A 13,882-nucleotide genomic window follows, 5' to 3' on the forward strand; every position below is an offset into this window, starting at 1 on the left:
ATATTTTTCCCATCCTAATTGTTCTAGAGGCTCCCATCTAGTCGCCGCATCACCCTTGAACAGGGGTGGGCAACTTTGATTATGGAAAGGCCACTATATTTTCACACTCACTCCAGAGGGCCACATTACATATACAGTTAACTCTCCCAACGCTTTGAACGTTCACGTTCGCCCCAATTCGCAAGACCTCTCCGCCAATACGGCGCTCGTTCGGTTCGTTCGTCTGATGACTGTAAGCTGATGAGGGGTCGCGCGGCCGTGTACTGTAAACACATTTTCCGCGGTGATGGTGTAAAAAATCCATTATGCGTTAACATCAACGGAGAACAATTCACTTCCTTGTTGATTTCCTCTGGCTGTAAGGCTCTGTGGCCAGTGACTGGTCTTCTTCTTCTTCAAGACATAACAGGCAAATTCACATTCATTCTCGCATGACGCCGCCCTCTGCTGCCTGGCAGACCAAAGTGCACTATTGCACAACCCAAAAAAATAAAAATAAATAAATAAATGTCTGTCTGTCTATCTACTATAACGTCGCAAAGGTAAGCCGCTTTTTGATGGCACCAGACCCAATAAATAAATAAATAATCTGGCAGTAGGAGAGTTAAACATAGCAAAAATAGCCAATCTACAAGCTCAAAACGTGTCACAGTGCGACACATTTTGAGCTTGTAGGTCTGCTATTTTTAATTGGAATCTTGAATAGTTTTTAGCTATTTTAATAATATAAATAAAATCCTTTTTTTTTCAACTTTTTTTTCAATATCGATAGTTTTCGATATTAATAAATTGTATGAATATTGAATTCGATAATCGCCCGTTTCAATAATCGGTCTATCCCTAGTGTGTTGTGTGCGCGCATGTGTGCGTGCGGGCATGCGAGCGCACAAGAGAGATTTATTACAGACTGGGACTCTTGGTCCATTAGAAAAAAAAAACATACAATAACAGACGAGAGAAGAGAGCAGGGTTTGAGCTCAGGGTTCCAGAGTGGATGCACCCAGGTGAACAGCTTGTACTGTATGTGGTGGGTGGGGGTGTGCAAAACTCATACATCAATCAAAAAGTTTTACGGAGAAGAAGACAGCTGCTGAAAGTAGCTCTAAAAGCAAACATGCATTGATCCTCCCCCTGAATTCATTCTGAGCGGAGGGTGGTATTGAATGCATTGAAGCATTAAAATGTTGGGACATTGCTCTGAAGGGCTACAGTTATCGATCCATTTTCAAACCTTAAATTGATATTGACCCGCCTCATCTCTCCTCACATGATATGTTCGAACAGCCCCACTTGTAGGTAATTTGACTCGACAACCATATTTGATAAAAGGCCCCTTATTTTGGAGGAGTGGTCGTGGAGTCCGATCCATTGGAACTCGCGGCCCAGTTTCATATAAAAGCGAGTCATCATTTTAAGCAGTGGTGTGAAGTATCAAAGTACATTTACCCATGTACTGTACTTAAGTAAGATTTTGAGGTATTTGTACTTTTATTTCCAATTTCCAGTAGTTGTACTTCTACTCCCCTACATCTCGGATCCAAATATTGTACTTTTTACTCCACTACAATTATTTTAAAACTTTAGTCACTAGTTACTTAGCAGGGATAAATTATAATGTTATAAAACATACATAAACCACTTTAGCCCCATTTTATACCTTGTCTGTTTGAAAATAACTGATCTAGAAGATTGTAGATCGGTTATTTTCAAACATTTTGTACTTTTGGTACTTTAAGGGCATTTTGATGCCAACACTTTCGTAAATTTTACCCAAGTACATTTTGAATTCCGGACCTATACTTTTAACAGAGTATGTCTACGTTGCAGCATTGATACTTTTACTTAGTAAAACATTTGAGTACTTCTTCCACCACTGATTTTAAGGCAGGTCTGTTATGAGTATTGAGTATTGTACCACATCCGTTCATTTCCCACACCTGCTTAGCACTTGCCTCTTAAATACCTGTCACATATTTATGGGCTTTGTTAATGGACTTTACAGCAACTCATTGTTTTGTCTTTTGCCTCCGTAATTAGCTCACCGTACTTTTGAAAGTATTTAGCAGCCAAGTGGGCCCTGGGGCCTTGAATTGGAAAGAGGCGGTAGAGACTTACTATGTAATGAAATTAGAGCAGAACCATTACAAAATTGAAACCTTTCGCAGTTTCCCCAGCCCTCTCCCATGAACGGAGATGTTACTAAGAATTTAGGGCGGTTTTTGCTAATCCTTTTTCTATTCATAAGGGACACGGTAGTTATTCAGAGGCTGCTCCATAAACCTTTAGAATAAGGGACATCAATTAATGGTTAATCATGAATTAATTGTTATTAACTATTATCAATCCCCAGCACCCCCTAAATTATGTAATCATCAAAGCTGTTACTTAACTTAAGAGTTCAAATAATAGTTAATAACTATGTAGAAATGGTTAATTTCTGTCTTAATTGCGACCGTAGGTCGCAGTTTAAGTCCGGAATAGGTCCGGAATTCAAAATGTACTTGGGTAAAAGTACTAAAGTGTTGGCATCAAAATGCAGTTTAGTACAGTATGTGAGCGGTCACAGCTTGACTGTATCTCTGACAGTCTGTCTGTAACGCCTGACACTGAGGTTCCCCTGACACATCACTGTGACATCACATGTGACATCACAGTGATGTCAGATCTGCAGAGCAGGGATCTCCATATATGGGCATAAAAGGCTGACACATCACTGTGACATCACTGGTGACATCACAGTGATGTCAGATACTCAGAGCAGGAATCTCCATATATGGACATAACAGGGATCTCCATATATGGGCATAAAAGGGATTGTATGTTTGATGACGACAGAATCCATATATGGCCAAGACAGATGGTGCGACCATGCCCTTTAGGGCGAGGTCGCTTTTCGCCCCTAAGCATCTTATTGGTTAGTGTTACCGGCCTAGAGGATGCTTAAAGATCATGTACCGTCATCCCATTAGTGATAACCAACCAGTTTAACATTTGCAGTGACATCAATCAAAACATTGTATAATATAAACGGTGTGAAGTTTCACCGTCTTCATCAGTGGTGATCTAAGAAAAAATCACACCTGTGTGAAGTGGAGCTGTGTGTGTGTGTGTGTGTGTGTGTGTGTGTGTGTGTGTGTGTGTGTGTGTGTGTGTGTGTGTGTGTGTGTGTGTGTGTGTGTGTGTGTGTGTGTGTGTGTGTGTGTGTGTGTGTGTGTGTGTGTGTGTGGATCATGTGTACCGATCTTTGTGACATTTGAAGAAAATATGTAGGAAAAGGAGCAAAAAGTGTGTTTTGGAGAAAATTCAAGATGGCGGAAAATCTATCATGGCGCAAATGGGCGTGGCCTATATGGGGAGATGCGTCATGACCCAAGGAATCCAGGGAAAAAATATTTTTAATTTTCCGACCTACGGTTCAAGAGTTACAGGCCAAAACGTAAAGTGGGGTGTTATGGCGCCACCATGCGGCCAAATGACACAATTATTTTTTATTTAATCCTTGAAATCATTATGAACCTCCTCTCCAAGTCTTGAAACTCTAGCCCCTATGGTTTGCGAGAGACAAATAATTGAATGTGAGTTTTTGCGATTCCCATTATAAGTCAATGGGGAAAATTAATTCACTAATAAATTAATATCAATTAAACTATAGAACCTTTCTCTTAGAAAAGTAATAGCCCACGATTCCCGAGTAAGCCGGTCGATTTGACATATGGCGCGAGTGTGTGGTGGCAAAACTGTGGGACTAGTGGCGTGCCGAAGTTTAGGAAGTTCAGGCTACATACACACAGACAGACAGACAGACACACACACACACCCACACAGCCACGTATAGGGAGCCTGTGTTTCACACAGCTCCAAAAAAAAATGAAAAGAATCAAAAGGACCACTGCACGTGTTATTGATTGGGATCTATTCAGGCTGAACAATGCTTAGCAACATCTCCAACCATAGAGGGAATCATAGGAACAAATTGCACACTCCTCAAGGAGGCTAAAGGGACTGTTGAAGAGGGGGTAACAATGAACTGACACAATTGGTATTGAATGGAATTGTAAGGCCAGTCCACTGGAATGAGGATGAGGGATATAATACATGCTTAAGGTAGAGGAGGCACGGAAGCCTTTTTCAAAATTGTTGTAAATCAAGTCAATCATGAATCTTCATATTTTCATTTTGTTCGCACTATTCTTGCCACTGACATTAATCTCAATTGATTTAATAGTCTGGAAACCATTACTGTCAGTCAGTCTAACGGGGCCCTTTTTACCGATGTTATCGCATATAATCTAAATGTGCCTTTTGAAGAGTTCCTATATGCCATACCCTGCTGTTAATTAAGACTGCAGTGGTAGACGTTCAGTTTAGTGTCGTTTATAGTGAATTATTGATTGGAAATATCAGCACGCGTGCTGCAAATCCACCGCTTCCCCCGCGCTCTCCCGTCGAGCACATGGTTTTGCACTTCATGAATTATTCAAATGGAGCTTTAGTTTTTTGGCCTATTTCTTATATTTTAAACCTTCTCCTAGATTGATAGGACCCACGGAGTTGGCTGAAATTGTTATTCAGTCTGAGTCTGTGGAGTTTTCAATTGTGAGCCATTCATGCTGGCAGAGCTTGTACAAAATAGTCGAACCACAGGAGGAAAAAACATCTCTACATGAGCAAGGTTTCTAGCCCGTAGTAATGCAAGATCAAAGGTTTCAATAAGTGAAAGGGTGGTTATCCAATATAGATGGTTCACCGCATGTGCACATTGACAGTTAATCGTGGGAGTGGTGCTGCCTACTACTGTACCATATCGTCGTTGTCGGTTGGAAACCTTGTATGTCCAAAACCGTTCGTTTTGCGTTTATCATTTTAAAAATGATTTAAACTAGTGAAAACAGCCGATCTACAAGCACACAACGCCTCGCGCTGCGAGGCGTTGTGTGCTTGTAGATCTGCTGTTTTCACTACTTTTGTGCGACGGCCTTGTATGATGAAGCAGGGCTTTGCTTTGCGAAAGAACGTACACATTTGAAACTTGGAGATACGAGGTTTCCGCCCGACAACGACGATATGCAGTGTATCCTTTCAGCAGATACTCTTATACATTGCATTTTTTAAGTTTGAAATCAGAGTAAGCAGAGTAACCAGGCATGAATCCTAGTTAGCAAACGATTGGGTAAATTGAAGGGGTGTAACGACGATTTGAATTTGCAACAATCTACTATATTATCGATATACAAACAGCAAAATATCGTACAGTTTGGCTTTGTATCATGTTGTTTTGCAATGTCAACACGTCAAACATCTGTATAGTATAACTAGCATCTATAAAAAAGGTGACAAGAATGGATACAAGGAGCGAGGAGTGTGACTGTGGGAGAAAATGAGGAGTGCGTTTATTCCACAGCCTGGGAGCCAGGACTCAGGAGGGAGAATATTTCTAGGATGTGTGGAGTGCTGCCGTGATTTTGGGAAGATTTGAGCCTTCCAGTGTTAGGTGATCTAAATGAGCACGAGGGGTTGTGGGGTTGGATGGATCATGTCCTGAAGGTACGGGGCATGCCATGGGAACGTGTCGATATTTCCACATGACATTTGTTCTACGTCCCAGTATTTCGACGCAGGTTAGCCTGGTGAAATGCTAAACTGCCGACGCTGGTGAGTAGCTAACCTGCCGATGCCCGTAGTCGAAATAATGGGACGTAGAAATAGCGAGATTTCCCCGGATGCCATGCCCTTGATTGCCTTGCATGTCCAAAACCGTTTGTTTTGTATTTATCATTTTTAAAATGATTTAAACTAGTGAAAACAGCTGATCTACAAGCACACAATGCCTCGCACCGCGAGGCATTGTGTGCTTGTAGATCAGCTGTTTTCACTACTTTTGTGCGATGGCCATATGATGAAGCAGTGCTTTACTTTGCAAAATAATTTACACATTTTAAACTTGGAGATGCGAGGTTTCTGCCTGACAGTGACGATATGCACACACACAAGGCTTTGTTGAACACATGAATGCACATGTAAAGCGATGATATCACTGTATCAGCTGGATTAGTGGTATGCTTTGATCAGTACAGAACAATGCTGTATTAAACCAGACACTGTGCATGGATGTGGAGGCTCGGGGCTTGGACCGAGGTTACATTCTGGGAAGTTATAGGGATTGTATTGAATCATGCTTACAGTATATCCTCAACAGCTCTCCCTGCATTTGACACCCTCTGCTCCATTTTTAGCCTTCTCTGTGGCTGATAGATCACAAAGATTGTCATGCATAGGCTATGTAAATCAATACTCCGCACAGTATCTGACCTGAATTGGATCTAATTCATGTCCTGAAAAGTGTGGTAATAATGCACAAATATCTGAAAAATAGTAATGGTCACTCTTAATTTCATTTGTAATATTTCACAGTGAACAAAAGATAATGTCCACTTACGGTAGACTTTAGTGGCCTATATGATAAACCTCATATTTATTGCTGAAATGTTGTTCCCCACCAATTGGTCACCCACCCCTCCTCTGCTGGTGTAGCAGCCAATGGGCCATATTATGATCCAGGTCTTATGCCTTATGCCTTAACTTCTTTACCTTTTTTTTCACTATTTTGAAAAACATTTTTAAATACTTCAAATGCTGATCTACATCTGCATGTTGTGAACTTGCAGATCAGCTATTTGAAATATTTAAAAAACAAAAACTAAATAGTAAAAAAAGGCAAAGAAGTTAAGGCATAAGGCATAAGACCTGGATCATAATAGGGCCCATTATCTCTTACGTTATTGCTTTCTTCTGGTCTGTATACTCTGAAGGAGATGTTGGAGCCGGTCTTTTATTCTCATCTGCCATAGTTAAATGGATAAGACTATGCAGAGTTAACTTCTGGCCTACCTGGTACAGTAGCACTAAGGAGAGTGTCTCTCCAGTCGTGGTGAGGATGCTAATTGGTATAATGTGATATGACTTCATAGTCCAAATAACTACCGGTATTCATTAATTAACCCATTTAGGCCTAGGATTATTGACTACTTTAACCATTGAAAAATAGCAGATATACAAGCTCACAGCGCGGCACCGAGTGCCGCGCTGCGAGCTTGTACATCTGCTATTTTTGAAAAATCATGATTTTTCTTTGCAAGTCTTTGAATATATCTATTTAAAAGCGAACATTTGTAACTCAAATATTTGCTTCTGGGGGGTCCCTGGAACAACATATTTTGAGATGGGGGTCCGTGGCTAAATACCTGTAATTTTGGGGGTCCTTGACATGAAAAAGTTTGAGAACCACTGATTTAGAGGAAGGATTTAGAAGTCGGGTCAAAGATCGGGTCAAAGATATTCAAAGACTTGCACACATTTTCACGATTTTTCAAAAATAGCAGATCTACAAGCTCGCAGCGCGGCACTCGGTGCCGCGCTGTGAGCTTGTATATCTGCTATTTTTCTAAAGTTAAAGCATAAAATAATGGTTAAAGTGTTTAAAATCTAACGCAACGCGTTCCAGGTATTTGAGAGTTAAGAAAATACCGGATTTTAGCTGTATCTTCAAAAACCTTAAATCTAGTCATGTAATGAAAGTTTGGGAGGGGAAATGGAATGGAAATATGTAGCTACCCTGTATGAGCACAGAGGACTGCTGACTCTAAAGGGACGGGTGTAATTACTGTAGACTGCAACCTACAGTCTGGAACCCGTGGGCTGTCAGAATCTACTTCCTGTTCTCATCCTGAGCTCACCACTATGGGAAATGACAGAACTTCAGGGCTATATTACCCCTTATCCAATTAAAATCCAACCTACTTCTCCTTCTTTGGCTGTGTCATTCCCATGTGTAGAACCTAATAGGTGGCCTTTTCCCTTTCTTATAAATTGCTTCAGCTTTTTGATATTTTCTCGTTTGAAAAATGATGTAGCCTATAGCTACCCGATCCATTGTATGGTATTACGCTATACAACGCCCAATGCCAACGCCTCACATTGGGCATTGGTTTACAGGAACCAAAGCTTCTTTAATCGGCTTGGCCACAGGACGAGTTAAAATCCCTCTCGGTTGCCCAGCACGTGAACAGTTACAGGCCTTTAATGACGAGCTCCCCTCAGAATGTCTTCTGGCTATGCTAAGCAGTCGTGCCAGTACCCACACTACTCCTCTCGAAAAGTAGGCTAGAATGTCAACGGGGCTGCTTTACATGGTCAGGGGTGAAAAGCTGATTTAATGGCAACCACAACTGGTCCATTGTTCAAGTATGAAAATGGATGAGTTACCATGGCTGTCGGCTTCGCCCTTCATGTTAAACCCTAGCTAGGGAAAACAGGATTTGTTTAGTTCTCCCCCTGTAGTGTTTTCTTTTTTTTTTCTTTTTTTGCTAAATGAGGACAAGCATTCCCATCAACAGTAAAGTAGTGTTTGGTAATAATGGCAGTAGCCTAAAGCGTGAAGGAAGCAACTTGGAAGTGAAGGAGCCCTTCTTCGGTTGAAATGCCCTTGAGCAAGGCTCTGAATCCCAGCTTGTCACAGTAAAAATACTGGCCAGTGCATCAAGGTCTGTGAGGTGTAACTTGTTCTCATCATGCAACTGCAAGGTCATTTCTGTAAATAATGTCTTAAGTGCATACAGGGTATCTGCTTATTTCTAAAGTTACAATTTAATGACTTAAGACAACGTTTTCAGGCCAAGGACCCCTTAGCTGAGAGAGAGATGAAGCAGTGACCCCCTCTACATTGTATAAATGTGTGATGCCGATCTTTATCAAGCTCGTGGGGCAATAAATGAAATTAACTAATAAATAGTAATGCTCACTTCACACTGGGTTGAATATCAAATTGGCCAAATTGATACGAAAGAGGCAAACATTGTGAAAGTCTGAGGCGTTGTGAGCTTGTAGCTTTATTCCACAATATTTATCTGTGGAACCGAGTCAAACTGAATGTAATGCCTACAATTTCAAGTTTGGGAACCCTTGAAATAGGCAATGGTGCTTTAAACTTTTTATCCAAGCTACCGTACATTACATTCCACAATTTCTCTCTTGCTCTGCTTGTCAGTATTGGTCTGTCTGACCCTCCTCTGCACAAGTCACATTTTCGTTCCAGTGAATCGGACTGGAAACATCCGTTCCTGCTTTGCTCTCTTTAGGCATTTTACTGATGAAAGAATCACCGACTAGCATCAAAGCTGAGGGCCCATATTCCTGTGTGCTTTCTCACAGCTATGACCCACATCATCAACACAGTCTTTTTTGATGTGCAGGGTCAAACATATTTGAATACTTTATAGAAACTTTTACTGTCTGACTTGAGGCTGCACCGCAGAATCCCATTCCCTCACAGAACCCCATTTACCTCTTTAAGCCAGTGATTTTAAACCTGTGAGCAGGTGGGGGGCATTGCAAGTGGGCCCCCAAATAATTGTCTAAGATTTGAATGATAATACGACATTAAAACCCATTTAGAACGGGCACACATTATTGTGTATTATTATTTTATGCTTTAACTATTGAAAAATAGCAGATTGCGAGCTTGTAGATCTGCTATTTTTAAAAAATCGTGAAAATTAGAATTTTGACCCGATTCTATAAGTGTCTTTTGAATCCTTCTAAGCTTTTTTGAAAAAACTATGTTTCTATGTCAGCAATCTGGCCAGCCATCGTCAAAGAAAAGGTCCTTTTCACTTAACTGGAGCTCAGTTAGTCTGTTCTTGAGAGACTACTGTGTCAGTCGTCCTCAAACCTTTTCATGTGAAGGACCCACAAACTGATATTTATTTGGCCACGGACCCGCATCTCAAAATATTTAGTTCCAGGGACCCCCCAGAAGCAAAATTTGAGTTACAAACGTTCGCTTTGAAAATACATTATGTTCAAAGATTTGCACACATTTTCACAACTTTTTCAAAAATAGCAGATCTACAAGCTCGCAGCGCGGCACTCGGTGCCGCGCTGTGAGCTTGTATATCTGCTATTTTTCACTGGTTAAAGCATTGAATAATTCTAGGCCTAAATGGGATAAATGAGTTGAGGGTTTTTATTGTGATACAGATAAAAACCAAACTATTAGGTTAGTTCCATTCAGTGTTGTATTGGTCTGGTCACGCGGGTAGACGCCGTCCTGTATCTTTCCTGAGCAGGGGTCACGCCTCCTACGCACACAGACATGCATTGATGCCAAACAACCCCCCAATTCACACCTCAACAACGTTTACAAGCGCTTTAGTGTCACAACAGGGTGTTTAAACAAAGAAACCAGCCTGTATGCATATCAATAGACCTGTATAGTAGGTCTTAAGCGAAGTGAGCGTGACGTCATTAAATCGGGCATCCGTCCGTCCACCCAAACATTAGGCGATTTAAGATGCCCGTTTCTACAACCGCAAGGCGAGGCAGAACTACGGCTGCTATGACGTAGTCGCCGTAGCGGTCAAAATCGTTAAGCAAACAGCCATTGGCGACAGGATCCTACCCCTTTTACTGAACTATTTGGTTCCCACGGCGACGCGTCTACGCAGCAGACATTGTAGACGCTACGTGGAAAGGGAGCTTCTGGCGTTGTAGTGACGGCTGCGACAGCGGCAGGTTTATCTATCGAGCGCTGATCGTTTCTGGTTACCGTTGTCCTCTGCCGTAGCCGTCCAAAGCTTAAAGGAGTAGTTCACCCCCAACATGACTTTTTTTCTATTGATTACTCACTCACACCATGGAGACTTGATTTCAATAATATGTTTAGTTTTTTGTCGCATTCCTAAGGCAATAATTTGATTACAATAAATGTACCCCCATTGATTCCAGATGGGGACCTGAATGCATTTGGGTCCCCATCCAGCATCAATGGGGCTACATTTACTATAATCAAATTTTTGTCTTGGAATGCGACAAATACAAAAACAATTATTGAATGCAAGTCTCCATGGCGTGAGTAATCAATAGAAAAAAAGTCATTTTGGCGGTGAACTGCTCCTTTAAATTGCCTATTGACTCACCAATGCAACACTGGTTCCTTTGATCCAAGTTGGAACACAACCGATTGATTGATCAATAAAACAAACATGCTCTGGAAATGGACGTGGACCACCCATCTGACCACTTAACCACCATTCGGCTGCTGTGTTAACGCTTTTGAGAAGTGGGCCCCGATCCAGAAGAGCTTGAGAACCACTGCTCCAAGCCGGGGCGCTCTTCAAGCTGGCCCTTTATATGTCTACCACACATGAGAGCAGAACCATGGCAACACGCCACAGGAAGTTATAGCAGGTTACGCCCTTTTGCATTCAAAGTCATATTCCTTTAACCCATTTAGGCCTTAGATTATTGACTGCTTTAACTATTGAAAAATAGCAGATATACAAGCTCACAGCGCGGCACCGAGTGCCGCTCTGCGAGCTTGTAGATCTGCTATTTTTTGAAAAAGTCGTGAAAATGTGTGCAAATCTTTGAATATTATGTATTTTCAAAGCGAACGCTTGTAACTCAAATTTTGCTTCTGGGTGGTCCCTGGAACTAGATATTTTGAGATGGGGGTCCGTGGCCAAATAAATATCATTTTTGGGGTCCTTCACATGAAAAAGTATGAGAACCACTGACATAGTAGTCTCTCAAGAACCGACTAACTGAGCTCCATTTAAGTGAAAAGAACCTTTTCTTTGACGATAGCTGGCCAGATTGCTGACATAGAAACATAGGTTTTTCAAAGAACCTTAGAAGGATTCAAAAGACACTTATAGAATCGGGCCAAAATTCAAATTTTCACAATTTTTCAAAAATAGCAGATCTACAAGCTCACAGCGCGGCACTCGGTGCCGCGCTGCGAGCTTGTATATCTGCTGTTTTTCAATAGTTAAAACATAAAATAATGATACACAATAATATGTACCCGTTCTGAATGGGTTAATGTGGAACAGCACCTTGCAGCAAAGGAATTACATTGCCATCTTCCATCTGCACTGCAGGTAGTGTCAGCCACTACTGAGCATGCCATGGTTTATTATTTTTTCCCCCCTCAGTATTCCTGTATTTCTCATTGTTTGCTTATTTTCCGTGGCAAACATAATTTGTATTTTCATCCGAATGCGAATGCTGGCCCTTGCAAGACTTGTTTTCTGCTCGGGTAGCACTTTGCTCTCCCAGGCTACAGCGCTGTGGATGTAACCAACCACGCTCCCGTTTTCCTCTGTTCCCTCTCTCTAGGTAACATCAACGACTGCCAACTGCACTACTACTTCTTTTTGCTGGCAGCCATCCAGGGTCTCACGCTGCTCGTGTTCCTCATCGTGTCCGTCAAGTACGACAAGGCGAGGGGCAGAGCGGGAAGTCACCGGCAGAACGCGTACTCCTCCTGACCTCCAGGGCTGACCCCCTACAGCACGTCACTGTTTTCCTTCCCATCACGTTCGCCTTGTCTGTTCACTGTACCCAGTGTCAAAAGGACCTGCAAGATGGATACTCAGTTTTTATTTGTTTGGTTGGGTGGGCGATTTGGCAGATGGAGGAATGTTAGTCGCAGAGAAAAACAACTCCTCAAACGCTCCCCGTTACGCAGTAACAACAAACATTCGTTATTTCAATGCGAATTTCTTGTAAAGTAAACTTATTTCGACTTTAAAGCTGGGGATGATTCAGAAGCCTTTTCTAGTGCTGATGGTTTTGCAGCGCGGGCTGGACACACGGGTACCATTTTGACAGCCTCAAAGATTAATGGAGCAGCCACAAGGCAATTATCTAGGTTTTGTCATTTTTAATAACTACAGTACACTCTTACCCTTGTGTGTGTTACTCTCATTGCCTTTCTTAGATTATTTGCACTTGACTTGAGGAGTGGTGCCATACTGTATGAAGACTGCTTTCAGGTATTTTATAAATCATGGGAAACGGCCTTGGTATTTTTATTTGTTCTCTAGCCCAGATTTATGTCAGTAGGAATGGCGCTATTTCACAACTAACCTGTTTTTGTTCCACCTTAATGTGGTGATATGGGCCTGCCTGTGATTTCATTCTAGTCACAAAGCCACAGTCTGGATTCTTTGCTTTTCCTTTTAACGTACTTGAATATTAAAGTTATTTTATGTTGAATCAGATTATTCTTCTTGGTTTAAAAGAGAGATGCAGTACAACTATGCAATCCAAACATCCAACAGCTGGTCACAGTGTGACAGTGAATATTTAACGTGCTGGGCAAACATCAACATGTGGGTGGAGATCCCCCCATATCTGAAATGATAATTCAGTAATTAAATTAAATAATTTAGAGTCACAGTGACTCACTGTGACAGTGTAGTCTGAATGTTCTCGTTATTGTTTGACCGAAATGCTCTTATGTTCTGAGAACTGGTGCATCTGTTTTAGCTTCACACTGTATAGAAATTAATTATTAATGTCATTCAATTCTAAGAATAAGAATGAACTCAAGGTAAACAATAGTAATAACCAAAATCCACTTGGGGTACACGGGTTGTGGTATTATATTGCACATCATGAAATGTAAAACGGCCAGAGCTCAGTGTTAGAATTGTTTACACACTCCTGTGGGTGAAATAAAGTGCACGTGTGACTAAACATAAAAAAACAGGATCTAAATGACAGTATACTATCTGTACTGTATGTGATGCCGGTTTTAGAGATCTTTCTTTTCTGTTGGTTGGATACATTATGTTTAGAAGTTACCTATTTTGCTTATTTCAGATGAATTTTGTTCGTTTTTTGTTTGTCATCCTATTCATCTAATATAAATAGTGTTTTTAAAGTTAATCATATTTTAACAATGCTGTAGCAGTGGCATAGACTTTTTGGGGTTACAATTTTCGTCATTAAAGTATAATCAAATATGACATGCCTTTTGAGTTTTTATGGAACATACAGCGTATTCAAACAGGCATGATATGTCATAACGTCACTG

At 41.2% G+C, this 13,882-nt stretch overlaps 1 protein-coding gene across 1 annotated transcript in view; it reads left to right on the top strand.

The window, feature by feature from the left end:
- The window catches only part of slc15a4 (solute carrier family 15 member 4), a 54,585-nt gene extending 40,939 nt beyond the window's left edge, over window positions 1-13,646 (top strand). The window contains exon 9 of the mRNA XM_080737960.1: window positions 12,178-13,646. Within this exon, the coding sequence (XP_080594086.1) occupies window positions 12,178-12,329 (152 nt within the window). The 3' untranslated portion in view covers window positions 12,330-13,646. The remainder of the gene's footprint in view (window positions 1-12,177) is intronic.
- Window positions 13,647-13,882: the final 236 nt, after the last annotated feature.

The sequence above is a fragment of the Nannobrachium achirus genome (genome assembly GCF_963921795.1).
Source record: "Nannobrachium achirus genome assembly, chromosome: 12".
Classification (NCBI taxonomy): Eukaryota; Metazoa; Chordata; class Actinopteri; order Myctophiformes; family Myctophidae; genus Nannobrachium; species Nannobrachium achirus.